The sequence below is a fragment of the Eucyclogobius newberryi genome, unplaced genomic scaffold, assembly GCF_026437365.1.
Source record: "Eucyclogobius newberryi isolate DKJ021-1_F unplaced genomic scaffold, fEucNew1.0.hap1 SCAF_10, whole genome shotgun sequence".
NCBI lineage: Eukaryota > Metazoa > Chordata > Actinopteri > Gobiiformes > Gobiidae > Eucyclogobius > Eucyclogobius newberryi.
In genome coordinates, this window is record NW_027315724.1 from 4720155 (window position 1) to 4739059 (window position 18905).

General features: G+C 46.9%; 1 protein-coding gene across 1 annotated transcript; it reads right to left on the bottom strand.

Annotated features, from left to right (window-relative positions):
* Positions 1-375: 375 nt before the first annotated feature.
* On the bottom strand, positions 376-18905 carry LOC140373539 (protein FAM222B-like). The gene is made up of 3 exons (XM_072460084.1): positions 18814-18905; positions 9801-9925; positions 376-4113 (listed from the first exon to the last, which is right to left on the bottom strand). Exons 2-3 carry the CDS (start codon positions 9877-9879, stop codon positions 2009-2011), a joined length of 2184 nt encoding a protein of 727 aa, XP_072316185.1. The 5' UTR covers positions 9880-9925; positions 18814-18905; the 3' UTR covers positions 376-2008.

The window sequence follows — 18905 nt, forward strand, 5'->3', positions numbered from 1 at the left end:
GCACGCACACGTACTACAGCAACAGCACGCGTACTACAGCACGCGCACTACAGCACGCGCACTACAGCACGCACACGTACTACAGCAACAGCACGCGTACTACAGCACGCGCACTACAGCACGCGCACTACAGCACGCGCACTACAGCGCGCGTACTACAGCGCGCGTACTACAGCGCACGCGCACTACAGCACGCGCACACTACAGCACGCGCACTACAGCACGCGCACACTACAGCACGCGCACTACAGCACACGTACTACAGCACACATACTAAAGAGGACTCGAAGACAGGATGTGACCATTTTGCTCACAGGTCCATCAAATATAACATTAAACAATTGAATATAACAGTCTTATACGGTTTATACCTGGACATATATTCTTAATCCAAGAAAACAAATAGTTTGGATTATTACAATAAATAGTACAATTTTTGTGTTATGTTTATTTATTTTTTTCGAAATCAGACACTCCCGGTATTTAACCCGTGGCTTGAGTCCTGCTCGAGTGCTACGACTGGAAAGAAAGCACAGTATTTGGACATTCTTAGTCACGTTAATCAAGCATAACAATGGGCAGTTCTGACGCTGCTGCTAAATTCACTCTCTAGAAACATCTTCAATTTTGAAGTATTTTCCTGTCCCCTATGAGCCTGAGGCAGAGTCTTTGGTGGGAGCAGGGGAAGAGGACTCACAGTAACAGGGCGGGGCACGTGGGATCCAGAGCCCGGGCATTGAACCCTCAACCTAAAAGCTGAGAGAGAGACAATGTGCAGCGTACACGTTAATTATAACATTTCAATAGTACATAATCAGGAATCAAAGTTTTTCAGCAGGATAATCACGATGTAAGGCTTTTTCTGAAGACTGCACTTCCATCTTTTCCCACTTAAACACAGTGAAGCAAAGAACCCGAAGAACACTTTTCTATTCCAACAGTCACTGCATCCGAGGGTCCTGTTCCATAGGTTCAAACTAGGGCTGGGCGATAAATTGAATTAAATCAATTAATTTGGGTTTTTAATAATCAACTATGCGGAACAACGATTCAAACTTAAAATGGAGGGCACCTGCGGTGAGGGGCACAGAGCGGCCAAGCACTTTCACAGAAAGTACACACTTAAAACCTAGTGTCCATTTAGCCAGTGAGTCGTTATGGTCAATGCAGCTGCTTTGACCGCAATGCCTCTGATGAGCCTTATCATGTGACAAGAGCCATCTGCAAGCGCCCGGTGCACAATTAAGGTTTTGAAACTAAACTTACAGTCCGCAACTAATCTCAACTGAGAAAAAGCCCTTTCTCCAGTGTGAGTATCAGTGACGACACCGTCTGGGCTTTAAAACATTAGACATGAAATGAGTGCTTCTGATGGAGCAGAGCAACTGTGCAGAGCTGTGCAGGGCTGTGCAGGGCTGTGCAGGGCTGTGCAGGGCTGTGCAGGGCTGTGCAGAGCTGTGCAGAGCTGTGCAGAGCTGTGCAGGGGGTGAAGTCAGCATGAAGTGGATTGAATTAGGCCAATAGAGAATTTAGAGAACAAAAGTTGAAAAGATGAAAATACAAACAAAAATCTTATAGCCAATAAAAGCACTTCACAATAGACACATAGCCCACAGACATACAGGCTTTATAAATGGGAGGCATATTTCCCTTGTATTAAAGAGCAGCAGTCAACCATGACTTTCATTGAAATCCATGAAAATTGTAATCGTCCACAGCAAGGAAAAATAATTAAAATAAATAAAGTTTTGGCCAGCCCTAGATCAAACCGTCAGAGATGACTCAAAGGCCAGCAGTCATGTAGCCACGTTCTGGATTCTGTTTGCAGAGTAAGGCCACAGAGACACGTGCTAAATCTGCATATTTAGAGACTCACTGTTGTGTAAATGTTCCACAACAAAAAAGTGTCACTTTTGTGCTGTTCATGAAGCGTCAAAGACATGTGTTCTGATGAGGAGAAGAGTATATGATCGGGTGCAGAAAGCTCTGCCTCAGTAGTAGTCTACATTCATCTATACCCAGGATGATGTCCATGCAGAGGCTCCCTAGGGCCAGGCTCCTGTCCCGGGCCCCGCACATCCAAGCTCTGATCGCCAAAGCGTGGCATCTGGAAGTTCCTTGGCAGGAACTCAAGATTGGGCATTAGCTTGGGCTGAACGCCAAGCTCCTCCTTCCCTGGTTTGTACTTTTGCCCGGGAAATCTATCCGTGGTACCTGCACGAGGGCCCTGAAAACCTGGCCGTTCTAGAGGCGGGCCCCAGGGATACTGCAGGCACTGTGCCTCCATGTAAGACAGAGAGTTCCCAGAGCAGCGAGGGGGAGAGGCGTGGCTTTTGTCCTGGTGTTTGAGTGGGAAGGACTGGCCAGAGCCAGGCACTTTATGGGCATAGTTGAGGTTCTGAGCAGGGGCAAAGCTACAGTCAGCAGGGGACTCCAAACGGGGGGCCTTACATGGGTGAGACTCTTCCGGAGGCTGCTGCATGTGAACCAGCTGATGCTGGGCCCAGGAGCGCTGGAGGAGGCTCTGAACCTTGTCTTGGTCACTATGAAAGCTTTGCAGCCCATTAGGGGCACACATGTTAGGCTGCACATGCAGAGAGGGCCCGGGGTTACCAGGGGCCTTGTCCAAACCTACCCCCACATGGAAGTTGTTGGCTGAACCCAGGCTAGAGGGGTGGGCCACTCTAGAGCTGGCGTTAATCAGCAGGTTGCGGCTGATGGGGCTGGGGTTGGCGATCTGGCCCTCGCACACAGAGGTGCCGCCCATGCCCGCACGAGCCTGGCACAGCTGGTTTATCTGCAGCACGATACTGCTCAGGTCTGCAGGGCGGCTCTGGTGCAGGCTGGTTGCCATGGACAGTGGGATAGTGGAGGTAGACACAGTCACATTTGGAGGGGCATCTGCATCGGGCAGTTTACGAGGCCCGTAGTGACCCTGGGGAGTCTGCTGAGCAGTATCGCCCATGAAATAAGTTCCTTCAGGGGGGTCTGGGTGTGGTGTTCTTGGCGGGGGCTGCTGCGGACCTCCTGAGGGGCAAGGTTGTAGTCCTCCAGACCCCATTGGTTGAGGTCCTCTAGGGGAACCCTGCTGAGATACTCCTGGTTGAGGTGCTGGAGGTCCTGGGTGTAGTCCTCCAGGTTGAGGTGCTGGAGGCCCTGGGTGTAGTCCTCCAGGTTGAGGTGCTGGAGGCCCTGGGTGTAGTCCTCCAGGTTGAGGTGCTGGAGGTCCTGGGTGTAGTCCTCCAGGTTGAGGTGCTGGACGTACTAGCCCGTGTGGTCTTGGATGTGTTCCATGGGGTCCAGGCTGAGGCCCTGCTGGGGAGTGTGTAGATGGTCTTACAGTGGTCATAGTTTGAGGGTGGGTCTGATGTGTCATGTTGAGCTGGGGCATGTGGTGCAGCTCCTGTGGTTGAGTGACTAGACCATTGAGGGCTAAACTGTGAGGGACATTATGAGGGGTTGTATGGGGCAGAGCAGGGCCATGATGCCTGAGTGTGTGCAGCTGCGGTGCTTGTTGAGGTGGGGGAGCACACTGCTGAGGCTGGGGCACACTCTGTTGTCTCTGGAGCCCCTGAGGATACACTGGCTTCTGGACAGTCTGGTGGTGGGATAGGCTCTGCTGCTGCAGGGGCCCTGGGTGGGGCATTCCCCTGTGCTGCAGGGTCGGCGGATGCTGCACAGTTTGTTGTAAGGTCTGGGGAAGGGTCTGAGGGGTCTGTTGAAGGCCCATAGGGTGTGTGAGGGGGGGCTGTTGAGAAGTGCCCTGCATGTGAGTACTGTTCAGAGTGCCCGGAGGGCCATAGGGGCCACTGTGGAGGTTCATGGCTGATTTCTGGGGGGTTCTAGCACGATTAGTGTGTAGCTGTTTGACAGGAGTCCTGAGCACAGCCAGAAGGCCAGCGCTGGCACTCAGCTGAGAGGAGTAGGGGCTGTGGCGCTGAGAAGACGTGTCCAGGCCGTTGACCGTACGTCGTACGTGCTTCCTCTGAGGAACTTTGACACTATTGGGGAATATCTGGATGGTCAGAGGGCTGTTGGCAACTTTCTTAGCATACGCATCCAACTCTGCAGGGCTGGGAAAGCTCGGAGATCTCATCTTCTGTGTGGTTTCCCCTGAAAGAAACACAAGCTGTCAGAACATACCATAAACATTTCCATAAACCCAACCCATCAAATGAATTGTCTCATTCGTTTTTCCTCAAGGAAACTAGACTTAAAGGTTGAATGGACGATTTTTTTGGCCCAAATTTGAGTCTTATTTCCTGGTGGCGTGGACGGCCAATTAGTCCTGCCACGTGTCAATCATAAAACGCACCTATCGCTCACCTGCAGCCGCGTGTGGCTCGTCCCTCGAGAGCAGCACGGTTCCGCGTGTCTAAGCGCATTGATCTATCATAATACAGTTCCCTCAGCGTACGGGACGGAATTAGGACTGAGAAAGACAGTTCGAGCTCAGAAGACACGGAAATCTACGGGAGACGAGAGATGCGATGTGATCCGTCGCACTGATAAACAAACGCACGTGTGTGTTGTATCAGTCCACACGGGGGAGTGGAATGTGCACGGGGGAGTGGCATGAGCACGGGGGAGTGGCATGCGCACTTCCGCCTGCGTTCTCAAATCGACGAAAAATCGTCCATTGCGCCTTTAATGTGTAATCAGGAAATGGAATAACGGAAAATAAGAGGTCATTGTGCCAACTCCCAAAGAAGTCCCAAATCGTAGTTTATTTGAGCAATCAATTAGTCCATCAAATCCTCCGTTCTGTTTCACCAACGTGGCTAACAAGCACTTGAGACCAGGTCAACTGTCAGGATTATTTTAGGGGATTGGGGACCAAAGTTGCAACACTGTCTCTGGTTGGGTTGGTTTGCGTTCACAATACACTTTTGTCAAGCACACCAAATGTCCTGAAAGATGCATCTCCCCTTTGCCTGTACAAGAACCGTGTGTAACATCAGGCAAAGGAATGAGGAAAATGTGAGGGCGGAGCCGGAGCTCTAGCTTATCCGCATCATATAAACAAACTTGAAGTGGCACTATAGCAGTATTTGGATTAATTCTTTGGATGGGATCTAACTCAGAACCTGAACCTCGTGTGAGCTCGGTGTGAGCCGCAGCCACGGCGTCAGCGCGCCGACAGGTGTTTTCACGTCAGGAGGACGGGTGAGTGCGAGCCGGGCTGAAGGCCCAGGGTAAAGAATGTGATTAAAAAATGTCTGACCTTTTAAAAACTAAGGCTCAGCCTGTCTGTTTGCTGTAACCCGACCCAACATTTTTCAAGTGGGTCGGTCAGTAAATTATTTTTTACTTTGAAGGCAAAAAAAAAAAAGATCAAACTTTTGCCATTTTTTTTACTCAGAGTGACCGCCAGGGGTCAGGCTTCAACAGTCCAGGGGTCAGGCTTCTACAGTCCAGGGGTCATGCTTCTACAGTCCAGGGGTCATGCTTCTACAGTCCAGGGGTCATGCTTCTACAGTCCAGGGGTCATGCTTCAACAGTCCAGGGGTCAGGCTTCTACAGTCCAGGGGTCATGCTTCTACAGTCCAGGGGTCATGCTTCTACAGTCCAGGGGTCAGGCTTCTACAGTCCAGGGGTCAGGCTTCTACAGTCCAGGGGTCAGGCTTCTACAGTCCAGGGGTCAGGCTTCTACAGTCCAGGGGTCAGGCTTCTACAGTCCAGGGGTCAGGCTTCTACAGTCCAGGGGTCAGGCTTCTACAGTCCAGGGGTCAGGCTTCAACAGTCAATGACGGAAAAGGTCTCGATCAACCCAATCGGGAGACTAATTCCCGATTTTAAGATATTTCAATCGACCTTTTGTACGCCGCTATCCTTTAATTTGGTAGCGAAGGCGAGAAACGCAGAAATATGTTCCACAATAGTCATGCATGGTTGTCCTTTGAACCGTGGGTCAGGTCTGGCCAAGAAAGTCTCATTTCAATGTGGCAGGTCCTAAACTGCAGACCACCCAGTGGTGGGCCGTGAGGGTCAGCAACGCCTTCTCTGCTAGCATAAACATAATCAGAATATAATTTAAAAAAAAAAATATATGTGTGTAATAATGTAATAAATATTTATTACATTATTCCCCAAAGTAAGAGTAATACTCTTCATTTCATTGCTTTCCTCTTGTTGCACTGCTTCTGCCCCAGGTTCAGATTTTGAGGCTGGTCTTTATGTTAGAGCTTTTATCCAATCATATTCAGCCGTCATGTGTTGCCGTCATGAGCTGGTGCTTGTAGCTTATAGTAAATGGAAATGAAAATGATGTGTCAACCAATCAGCTTCAGAGTTGGCACTTGTACGTCTGTTGCTGTTACACAGGAGCAGCAGGTGCATCACGTGCATGTCTTTTGATTGGATCACCAATATTGAGAAGCAGGTCCTATGGGCGGGGCTATGCGAAACCTCAGAAACTCTGAACGAGGAAACTGGATGTGACAGACATTAATCCGTGTATTACTAAGCTGTTTTTCAACCCACAATGTGGAAGGAGGACAATATATCGATATAATTATAATGCCTTTCTCAAGATGAACTTTTCAAGAAAATTTAGACATTGTAAGGAGAGGTCTTCCTACGCAGACGCTGTTACAGGCTGGTTTGTTCCCCACTTTCAGAGTTTGGACATGGCGCGTTGAAAACGCGGCGACAACGAGCGGAGAATGGCGTGGAGAACCCGTGGACATTTGCTGGAAAATGCACGGACACCTGCGTTAAGCACGCACGGAGCGGACACCTGCGTTAAGCACGCACGGAGCGGACACCTGCGTTAAGCACTCACGGAGCGGACACCTGCGTTAAGCACTCACGGAGCGGACACCTGCGTTAAGCACGCACGGAGCGGACACCTGCGTTAAGCACTCAGGGAGCGGACACCTGCGTTAAGCACGCACGGAGCGGACACCTGCGTTAAGCACTCACGGAGCGGACACCTGCGTTAAGCACTCACGGAGCGGACACCTGCGTTAAGCACGCACGGAGCGGACACCTGCGTTAAGCACTCACGGAGCGGACACCTGCGTTAAGCACTCACGGAGCGGACACCTGCGTTAAGCACTCACGGAGCGGACACCTGCGTTAAGCACTCACGGAGCGGACACCTGCGTTAAGCACTCACGGAGCGGACACCTGCGTTAAGCACGCACGGAGCGGACACCTGCGTTAAGCACTCACGGAGCGGACACCTGCGTTAAGCACTCACGGAGCGGACACCTGCGTTAAGCACGCACGGAGCGGACACCTGCGTTAAGCACGCACGGAGCGGACACCTGCGTTAAGCACTCACGGAGCGGACACCTGCGTTAAGCACGCACGGAGCGGACACCTGCGTTAAGCACTCACGGAGCGGACACCTGCGTTAAGCACTCACGGAGCGGACACCTGCGTTAAGCACGCACGGAGCGGACACCTGCGTTAAGCACTCACGGAGCGGACACCTGCGTTAAGCACGCACGGAGCGGACATGTGCGTTAAGCACTCACGGAGCGGACACCTGCGTTAAGCACGCACGGAGCGGACACCTGCGTTAAGCACGCACGGAGCGGACACCTGCGTTAAGCACTCACGGAGCGGACACCTGCGTTAAGCACTCACGGAGCGGACACCTGCGTTAAGCACGCACAGAGAACGATGTGGAGAACAAGCGGAGAACACACAGACATCGGCACAGAGAAGGTGAGGCAACGCCTGTTTAAACTGCGTTTGTGTCTAAATGTATAGTGTCTAGAGCCATGGCATCACAATGATGGTAATATGATGTAATAAGAGGTGGATTTATTCGGGTGGGACTGTGTATGACCTCATTGAAGGCCCAAGCCCCAGACCCACGGCCCGCCACTGTATTCAGCAGTCATGTGTTGCCAGGGATCTAAAATCTGCCGAGGCCTTCAGACTCAACAGAGCTGGTGCTTGTAGCTTATAGTAAATGGAAATGATGTGTCAACCAATCAGCTTCAGAGTTGGCTCTTGTACGTCTGTTGCTGTTACACAGGAGCAGCAGGTGCATCACGTGCACGTCTTTTGATTGGATCACCAATATTGAGAAGCAGGTTTTATGGGCGGGGTCTGCAGAACGAGGAAATTGGATTTGACAGACAAATTAATCCGTGTACTACTAAGCTGTTTTTTTTGACCCACAATGGTGGAAGTAGAGCTGGGTTTCGATTCAAATTTCAAGAATCGATTCGATTCCGATTTTTACGTTTCAAAATCATTTTTTTTCCCGATTTCTCAGATTCCATCCGATTCGCTCCGATTTCCATCTGATTTCCGATTCGATCAATTCGATCTGGGGGTTAATGTTATTAAAAATGAAAAATGTATTTGAACCGTTTCCTTCACTTCATGACTGTGTAGAGAAGCAACATATTAAAACTAGTATTATATCAATATTAAACAGTAAATCTTACAAGTATTGGTAGTTACTGATGGAAGACTGATGAAAGGTTAAGGGTCAATCTACCTTCAAGAAAGAGAATCCAGGAGTCCTGAATTATCTTTCTTGAAGGTAGATTGAAGTTCACTGAGGGAAATGTAGAAAATAATTTTAATTTAAAAAAAATTATTATATATATATATATATATATATATATATATATATATATATATATATAAAAAACGATCTTTGGACGTACGAATCGATAATCGGTCATTAATATGCGAATCGATTAAAAATCGGAAAATCGTTTTTTTTCAACCCAGCTCTAGTTGGAAGGAGGAAAATATATTGATTTGGTCTAGGATATATTTATAAAGCCTTTCTCAAGACATTGTAAGGAGAGGTTGTCCCACACCAACGCTGCAAAGCCTGTTACAGGCAGGTTCGTTCCCTACGTTCAAAGTTTGGACATCGAGCGGACATTGGCGCAGAGAACAGCGGAGAACGCGTGGACACCGGCGCGGAGAATGCACGGGGAAATGCACGGGGAAAGGCGCAGAGAGCCGTGGACACCAGCGCGGAGAACGATCAGAGAACGGCTTTTGATGAGGCCTTTATCAGGACGTGCGGTTTGTTTGGTCTTCATTGGCCCAGGCGATGTTCTCTTTCTATAGTAATGGAAGGGACCACAACTCCAATGTCGGATATAAGCTTCGGAATCATCTTCTGGAGGAAGTCCTCCATATCGTCTCCTTCTTCACCCTCTGGAACCCCCACAAGTCTGATATTGTCCATGCAAGAGCTGGACTCAAGCCAGAATCTTGCTCTTCATATTTTTATTCTCCACCCACAGTTTAACCGCTTCATGCAGCTCATCGATAATGTCCAAGAGGTCTTCTTCTGCTTCGGTGAAGCGCTAACCCTATATATTTCATTCTAAATGTCCTGACATTACCTACTTTTATTGCCAACTTTCAACTGTCTACGTTGACATTTTTCTGATGAGTGCTTCCATTAATAGAGTTTTTGAGCAGTGGGGATCGGGGTCTACACTCGATACCGTTTACTTGTATATTTGTTTCCGTTTGTTCTAAGGAGCACAATGTAAAAACAAAATGCTTGTGTTCAACTGACAGGAACCTACAGCTTTAATAACTTTATTTATTTTTTGCAGATTTTTGCCTATTTTGAGATGAAAGTTTTCTCAAAATCTTCAAAATTTATCAAACTGCTTTTTAATCTTTTGGGTTACTATGCTCCATTCTAGCAGCTCTCGCTCTGATTGATCAGAGCAGTTGGGTGGAAGATAAAGCAATAATGCGCATGGTCGGTGGACTGAGAACTACTGGATGTAGCTAGCCGCTCAAGGCTAAATTGGCGACAGCGCCAAAAAAAAGGTTAACTAAAATGTGACACTTACATCTCGGAGGTCCAGTGTTCATCTGCGAGCACAGAAGAGAGGTAACAGAGTGTCCAGAGGCCGGCAGACAGGCCAGCATGTCAGGGGTCCACTACTAACACATGAGCCCGGGCCGTCTCACCACACTGTGGACAGAGACAACAGGACACACATCATTTCACAGAGCGGAAAAAGTCACTCACAGGGCAATGACTCAGGAGTGCTGCTGGTCAGGAGGGCAAAGCGGACATATTTATTGATTTAAAAAAATAATAATAATGATAATAGTTTAACCTTTTTAGAGAATAAACACACAAACCCAACAGAACTTGACCAGAGAGCAAAACTAAAATACAAACATACTAAACATTCAAAGAAACTAAATCATGGCATATTTAGCCGGAAGTCGTTCAAATACCGTACTTCTCGGGCTATATAGCGCCCCTGAATAAAAGCCGTGTACACGATATTTACGAAGAAACTTGTCCATATACGGGCCGCACCTGACAATAAACTGCAGGTTTGGCAGGGGGTTTGAGGCCCTGCAGTGCATGGTTCATTTCAGTCCAATATTTTTTGAGCGACAGGACAGTCCCAAAACGTCTGATAGTGGTTGCCTGCTGGCTGCCACAGTTAGCATTTCCTTGTGAATGATGGGCACTTTTAACATGGTGTTATGAAAAAAAATTACACATTTATTCAACAAAATTCCCTCCAGAGTGATTTTGTGTTCAACCACTGGGATGTACAAACATTTTCCCACTCTTCGTCCATCAAAACAAGGGTACCCACCCTTCCCCATTTGTTTTTAATATATTTAGTAGAGTAATTGTCCAGATTATTCCCATTGAAAGTTCGGATTTATAGGCCTTGATAAATATTTCAGTCGGAGTAATAATGGTCATCACATTTATTTTCTTGATTATAATAACTTCCAATTTGTAAATATCTATAAAAGACCTGGTTCTCCAAGGCCAAAGGATTCTTTCAACATATCAAAGCTTTTCATGTGATTTTCTTTTATACTGGTAAAATACCCTTTAATATCTAGACTTAAAATCTCAAATCTGTGCCGTCAGGTGCGAAACTTTGATCATAAAACCAGTTTAAGATTTTAACATCTTTGCTTAGGATATGTGTCATGATTAGCTCTTTCCAGGTCGTAATCAGACATTTCCAAGGATTCTCCACAGCATCCAAATGACTCAACCGTTTATCATCTGCTAGTAAGGCCTGTACAGGGATCCCTGGCACAACACCACTCTCAATATTTTTTCCATTGAATGTCATATTCTGGATCACACCAGAACAGCAACACTCCGATTTGAGCGGAAAGTCTTTTTTCTCCTTTCTTTCGATAGCTGTTGAGTTTTGAACTTTGAGATTTTTTTTGCCTTACAATATTATCCTGAGATTGTTTTATTCCTCTCATCGAATAGCTGGTTGGGGATGGAAACTGGAAAATAGAGAAATCTGGGCAAAACATTTCAATCCTTTAACTTAGATGAGTAGTAGTAGAGTACATTTTTCTAGATCTTTTTTATAAAAGTAAAGAGAGGGGTATATTTTATCTCCAAAATAGTTTTTTAGTTAGGTTAGGGCCCATGACAGGAGGGCCCATGACAGGAGGGCCCATGACAGGAGGGCCCATGACAGGAGGGCCCATGACAGGAGGCCCCATGACAGGAGGGCCCATGACAGGAGGGCCCATGACAGGAGGGCCCATGACAGGAGGGCCAATGACAGGAGGGCCCATGACAGGAGGGCCCATGACAGGAGGGCCCATGACAGGAGGGCCAATGACAGGAGGGCCAATGACAGGAGGGCCCATGACAGGAGGGCCAATGACAGCAGGGCCCATGACAGGAGGGCCCATGACAGGAGGGCTATGACAGGAGGGCCCATGACAGGAGGCCCATGACAGGAGGGCCCATGACAGGAGGGCCCATGACAGGAGGGCCCATGACAGGAGGGCCCATGAGAGGAGGGCCCATGACAGGAGGGCCCATGAGAGGAGGGCCCATGACAGCAGGGCCCATGACAGCAGGGCCCATGACAGGAGGGCCCATGACAGCAGGCCCATGACAGGAGGGCCCATGACAGGAGGGCCCATGACAGGACGCCCATGACAGGAGGGCCCATGACAGGAGGGCCCATGACAGGAGGGCCCATGACAGGAGGGCCCATGACAGGAGGGCCCATGACAGCAGGGCCCATGACAGGAGGGCCCATGACAGGAGGCCCATGACAGGAGGGCCCATGACAGGAGGCCCATGACAGGAGGGCCCATGACAGGAGGCCCATGACAGGAGGGCCCATGACAGGAGGCCCATGACAGCAGGGCCCATGACAGGAGGCCCATGACAGGAGGCCCATGACAGGAGGCCCATGACAGGAGGCCCATGACAGCAGGGCCATGACAGCAGGCCCATGACAGGAGGGCCCATGACAGGAGGCCCATGACAGCAGGGCCATGACAGCAGGGCCATGACAGGAGGCCCATGACAGCAGGGCCATGCCAGGAGGCCCATGACAGGAGGGCCCATGACAGGAGGGCCCATGACAGGAGGCCCATGACAGGAGGCCCATGACAGGAGGCCCATGACAGGAGGCCCATGACAGGAGGCCCATGACAGGAGGCCCATGACAGGAGGCCCATGACAGGAGGGCCCATGACAGGAGGGCCCATGACAGGAGGCCCATGACAGGAGGCCCATGACAGGAGGGCCCATGACAGGAGGGCCCATGACAGGAGGGCCCATGACAGGAGGGCCATGACAGGAGGGCCATGACAGGAGGCCCATGACAGGAGGCCCATGACAGGAGGGCCATGACAGGAGGGCCATGACAGGAGGGCCATGACAGGAGGGCCATGACAGGAGGCCCATGACAGGAGGCCCATGACAGGAGGGCCATGACAGGAGGGCCCATGACAGGAGGGCCATGACAGGAGGGCCCATGACAGGAGGGCCATGACAGGAGGGCCCATGACAGGAGGGCCCACCATTACCATGTTTTTGGGGACTATCCTGTCGCTCAGAAATATTGGACTGTGATCAGTGCTACCATCCCACTTGATTTCACAACTATGTATTTGGGCCTCAAAAGCCCACTCATGGACCAAAAAAAGTATACCTTTTGAGCATACTCCAGGAAAAAGGCAATTACCAAGGATGACTCAAACTACAAAGACAATCAACGACTGGACCCAAATTATAACTGGAAAAAGAAACACTTGGGACTTACTTTTTTAAGAATGTGAAGTAGATGGGACTCATTTGTTGTGCCGTAAAATTGGTTTTATTTAATCCATGCATTGATTTTGTTTTATTTTGTTCTGTGTCATGTTCTCGGTCTTGTGTTCTGTTTGAATAAAAAGAGCTACAAATATAATTGAAAAAAGGCTGTAACATCAGGGCTCAGAATAAGCAGTATCGCATGTGGGGTCAAACTCACTCATTTCCAGGACAAAACCAAGACGTGTTGTGTCTGAAAAATCCAGAGCCGCAAGAGAAGATACAAACAGCTCATCGTCATGACGACTCTGGTGATGATATGCAACTTGTGTAAAAACAATTAATATGTAAATGAGACTCATGCAAACAGTCATCTGATGTCGATATGGAAGAAAGTTGTAATTAAGGCCATCTGACTTGGTGTTACTTAAAAGGTGGTATGGACGATTTTTTTCAGCTAATTTTTTATCATATTTCCTCGTGGCGTGGATAAATCATTTGTCCTGCCACGTATCAATCATAAAACGCACCTACCGCTCACCTGCAGCCGCGTCAGGCTCGTCCCCACGTTTCCGTGTGCCTAAGCGCATGGATCTATCATAATATAGTTCCCTCAGTGTACGGGGCAAAATGAAGACGGAGAAAGACGTGGACAGAAATCTACGGGAGACGAGAGATGTGATGCGCTCCGTTGCGCTAATAAACAAACGCACGTGTGTGTTGTATCGGTCCGCACGGGGGAGTGGCATGTGCACGGGGGAGTGGCATGTGCAAGGGGGAGTGGCATAAGCACGGGGGAGTGGCATGTGCACGGGGGAGTGGCATGTGCACGGGGGAGTGGCATGAGCACGGGGGAGTGGCATGTGCACGGGGGAGTGGCATGAGCACGGGGGAGTGGCATGTGCACGGGGGAGTGGCATGAGCACGGAGGGAGTGGCATGAGCACGGGGGAGTGGCATGTGCACGGGGGAGTGGCATGAGCACGGGGAGTGGCATGTGCACGGGGGAGTGGCATGAGCACGGGGGAGTGGCATGTGCACGGGGGAGTGGCATGTGCACTTCCACCTGCGTTCTCAAATCGCCGAAAAATCGTCCATACCGCCTTTAAGTTGTTCAACATCTGATTTTATTTGCAAGTTTTCAGTTTCATTTAGAAAAAATGTAAGTGTTTAAAAGTTAATTTGTTGGATTTTTAAAAATAGAATATTTACAAATACATTTGAAATAATTATTTTAATAATCATCTTCATGTTTTGCTATGCAACTTATCAAATTGCTATACAAATTTGAAAAAAATGTACGGATTGTTTAGCAGCGCCGATAAACAAGAGAAAATCCTTCATCTGAGCCCTGAACATAAGAAAATGTGGAAAAAGTGAAAAGCGGTGCTGTGAATACTTCCCGGATGAACTGTACATGTCATCAGAATGTCAAGAATTAAAGATGAAACACATGCGTTAGGGAAAATTGGCAACTCTAAATTGGCCCTATGGACAGGTGTAGAAAATTAGCATATTACGCTATAACACTTAAAACATTGCATCTGGTTCGTCCAATGCTATGTCCATATTCAATTAAAAAAAATGGAGGCAACTAGACACCAAATGAAGCGCGTGTGTGTGTGTGTGTGTGTGTGTCCTGTAAACATGCACCTTTTTCATATATATAATACTGGGGAGTTTGTTTTGGCAGGTCAGACCTCCTTAAAAACCAAGAAATCACTCCAAACTGAGGCTGAGCTGCTATTTGTTTCAAGTAGTTAGCAGCAGGCTAATGCTAATTTAGATTCTATTGTGTAGCTACTTACTAATAAACATTAGCCTACTTGCAGAGTTTTAATGAGCCTAACTCCCAACTGTGGTGTTCTGTAGAAAAATAATCAGTAGTAGTCATCTGGACCTCCTGATAAGGGGTGTTTACAGTTTCACTGGAGTCTACTCTTCTTAGTATCCCAACAGCCCTGTAATAAACACATTATATACAATAGGTAGGTTGTACCTTTAACCTCAATTTCTGTTGAAAGAGGGGTTCTATTTTTGAACAAAAATGGCCTCTTTAACTCCTCTTTCTAACCATCTTTTCTCCTGCTCAGAATCTTCTCCTCACTGTCTTCGATGGAGTGGTTTGTGTCTTTAAGATGAAGATGCACGGCGCTCTGTGGTCCTGAACTCCAGTGTCTTCTGTGCTGATAAAGCCTCTTGTGCAGTGGCTGTTTAGTCTCACTATGTACTGCTCTTTAAGACCAAAACTGGTTCACCCTAAGGACAAGATACAGAAACAGACACAAAAACAGAGCAATGTAGTATATTCTGTCCAATGCAGTGTCTTGTCATTAGGGTGAACCAGTTTTGGTCTTAAAAGTGTTGCCTGGTTTAAAATATTGGTAAAAGGGAATTTCGTGTTGTCTAAAAATTCATTGTAGTTTTTCAGACAGTCCAGAGACATATGGGACAGATACGTCATTTTTTCTGTTTCCCTTCTGTCCCTTTTTCTTGATTTTTGGACCTCTTTTGGACCACTTTGTCAAGAGCCCAAGCCGGGTATCTACAGGCTGAGAGAGCATTCCGGATGTGTTTTTCCTCTTGCCCTCTGAGCTGGTGGACACCTCTTGGGCTCTGTGTTGTAGTGTCCTGACCCTCAGCTTGTGCTGTAGTGGGTGGTTAGTCAAAGAGCAGGTACTGGTCTGTGTGTGTAGATTGCCTATATACACTTTGAATCTGGAGCTTCCCGCCCTCTTCTCCGATAGAAGAATCAACAAAGGCCAAACGGTTCTCTTTATCGTCTTCTCTTGTAAACCTGATATTCGGCTCATTGATATGCTCTGAGAAGCTCTTGTTTCTTGATTGTCGCAAATGTGTCATCCACACAGCGGCAACAAAGACTTGGAGCAGTGCCTGAAATGGAGGTCAGTGCCTTCTTTTCAAACTGCTCCATGTAGAAATTGGCCACGATGGGAGACAGGAGGGCCCTTTGCACAGCCGTGAATCTGTCTGTAGTTTGCAGATGTGTTCAGGTGTCAGACACTATTTTAAAGGAAAGGATCGTGCTATCAGCAGTCTTGTCCTAACCGCTGCTACTGCCTCAGAGGTCGATACAGGTGAAAGGGCAAACATCATCATACGACACCATTAGATCATCTAGGTTTCTAAAAACAGTGTCCAGATGACAACTGAATCTTTTTTCTACAATGAGATACTCCTGGAAGAATGAGGGATTACGCCGTTCTGGTTGATCACTCATCCACATACACAGTCTGTGCTCTTGAAAGCTTTGAGGACTTGTGGAAGAGGAAGTTTAGCCGTCTTCAAAAGCTGTAGCTGTTAAGTGTAGTAAGCGACTTCTGCTGCTATAGATAATCAAAGCTCATAACTTTGAGCTTAAGTATCAACCCTTTTCATTTTAAATGTTTTAATTCATAACTTACAGTGGACAAAAACTGGCAGTGATGTCTTTAAAATTATGGTGACAACAAATAAGTCACGTGACTAAAACCCATGGACTGTACATTGTGACTTCTTAAATACATTTTTGAAAATATATAATTATTTGAATAAAAAATATGAGCTTTCTACCTTGTTAGAACGGTGCCAACTCATCATTAATTTACCTGAAGTTGTATTGCGTGTTTGAGTCGTCCTGTATTGTCCTGCAGCTGAGTTTCGCCTGCCCTGTCCCTCCACTTAGATGAGATTATTTGATAAATTAAGACTCCAAGTCAAACATGTCGGGTTCTAAAACATCACACAGCAACTATTCAAAAATAAAACGTGTAACTGCCGATTTGCCGCTTGTTGCAGTGAAATGCCATAATGTGTCACAGTTCAGCACTTTTGAACAGAACGTCAATGGATCCGTTTCTATTATGAATATTGCATTGTTTTTTTGTCAATGTAATTGCGAAAATATAATATAATTGTCTTATGTTACAGTTCAATACTCGGCACCTGGAAAAAGCAGTCGGTTCATAATAGAACATTTACGATGATCAGAATACCCCCGTATTTACCCACGCAATTAATGTCATTCATGTGCATACAACTGATGTAAATTAGAGTGTTTACTTTACCATTATTATTAGTATTATTTGTCTTATGCCAGCTATTTTTATTATTATTATTTTATCTTTATTTTCTGCCCTCCATTCCCTATTAAAATATGAGCGGACCTGTTTACAGGAGTTTTGTTAAGAGTTTTTGTTTTTGTTTATAAGAGTTCTTCTATTAAGAGTGTTTTTTAAACTTCCTATAAGTTATCTGTCCTTTCCCCTGTATCTACTGCGTTGTAACACCAACATTTTCCCATGTGTGGACAATAAAGGAATATCTTATCTTATTTATTTATTATGGTAAACTAGTCACGCCTCGTCCTCTGGGTCTGGACGTCCTGGAGCAGAGAGGCCGGAAATGACCTTTATTCTGGACACAAGTCACTGTTTCATCCATGACGGACGATCGTTCTCACTTCAGACAAACCTCCTGCATCACACTGACGTCCGCATTCTGTAACAAACGCATTCTGTAACAAACGCATTCTGTAACAAACGCATTCTGTAACAAACGCATTCTGTAACAAACGCATTCTGTAACAAACGCATTCTGTAACAAACACATTCTGTAACAAACACATTCTGTAACAAACACATTCTGTAACAAACACATTCTGTAACAAACACATTCTGTAACAAACGCATTCTGTAACAAACGCATTCTGTAACAAACGCATTCTGTAACAGCCGCATTCTGTAACAAACACATTCTGTAACAAACGCATTCTGTAACAAACGCATTCTGTAACAAACGCATTCTGTAACAAACGCATTCTGTAACAAACGCATTCTGTAACAAACACATTCTGTAACAAACACATTCTGTAACAAACACATTCTGTAACAAACACATTCTGTAACAAACACATTCTGTAACAAACGCATTCTGTAACAAACGCATTCTGTAACAAACGCATTCTGTAACAGCCGCATTCTGTAACAAACACATTCTGTAACAGCCGCATTCTGTAACAAACACATTCTGTAACAAACACATTCTGTAACAAACACATTCTGTAACAAACGCATTCTGTAACAAACGCATTCTGTAACAAACACATTCTGTAACAAACACATTCTGTAACAAACGCATTCTGTAACAAACACATTCTGTAACAAACACATTCTGTAACAAACACATTCTGTAACAAACACATTCTGTAACAAACACATTCTGTAACAAACACATTCTGTAACAAACGCATTCTGTAACAAACACATTCTGTAACAAACACATTCTGTAACAAACACATTCTGTAACAAACACATTCTGTAACAAACACATTCTGTAACAAACACATTCTGTAACAAACACATTCTGTAACAAACGCATTCTGTAACAAACACATTCTGTAACAAACACATTCTGTAACAAACACATTCTGTAACAAACACATTCTGTAACAAACACATTCTGTAACAAACACATTCTGTAACAAACACATTCTGTAACAAACGCATTCTGTAACAAACACATTCTGTAACAGCCACACCAACGACTCCATGTTTAGCCCGAGCACAGCTGTCGACAGGCGGCACAAAGAGTAAACAGGGGAGTAAACAGTGTGTGAACACAAGTGTGTGAAGAGCCTGGAGCTCCACGTCTGTAAATGAGGCTCAGAGTTCAGCCTCAGTCTCTTTGTGCTGAGGCCAGGCCGGCTCCACCAGCCTCTGCCCCGGAGAGGAGGCCGCACGCTCCGGGGCAGCGCAGCCGGGAGAGAGCGTACTTCCTCCCGGGAGAGAGCGTACTTACCCCGCACAGTCAGGACACGGGCCGCTTCATCTTGTGGAAGTGACGAGGCGCAGATTGGACTTTAGATGAAGGAAAAACATCGCAGATCTCGG

What these genes read in the sequence shown, in the direction of transcription:
- LOC140373539 (XM_072460084.1), bottom strand. Translation starts at nt 9,879, where the DNA reads ATGCTGGCCTGTCTGCCGGCCTCTGGACACTCTGTTACCTCTCTTCTG. An exon ending in GAACACTGGACCTCCGAGAT is followed by an intron (nt 4,114 to 9,800) that starts GTAAGTGTCACA and finishes TGTTTCTTTCAG; the next exon opens with GGGAAACCACACAGAAGATG.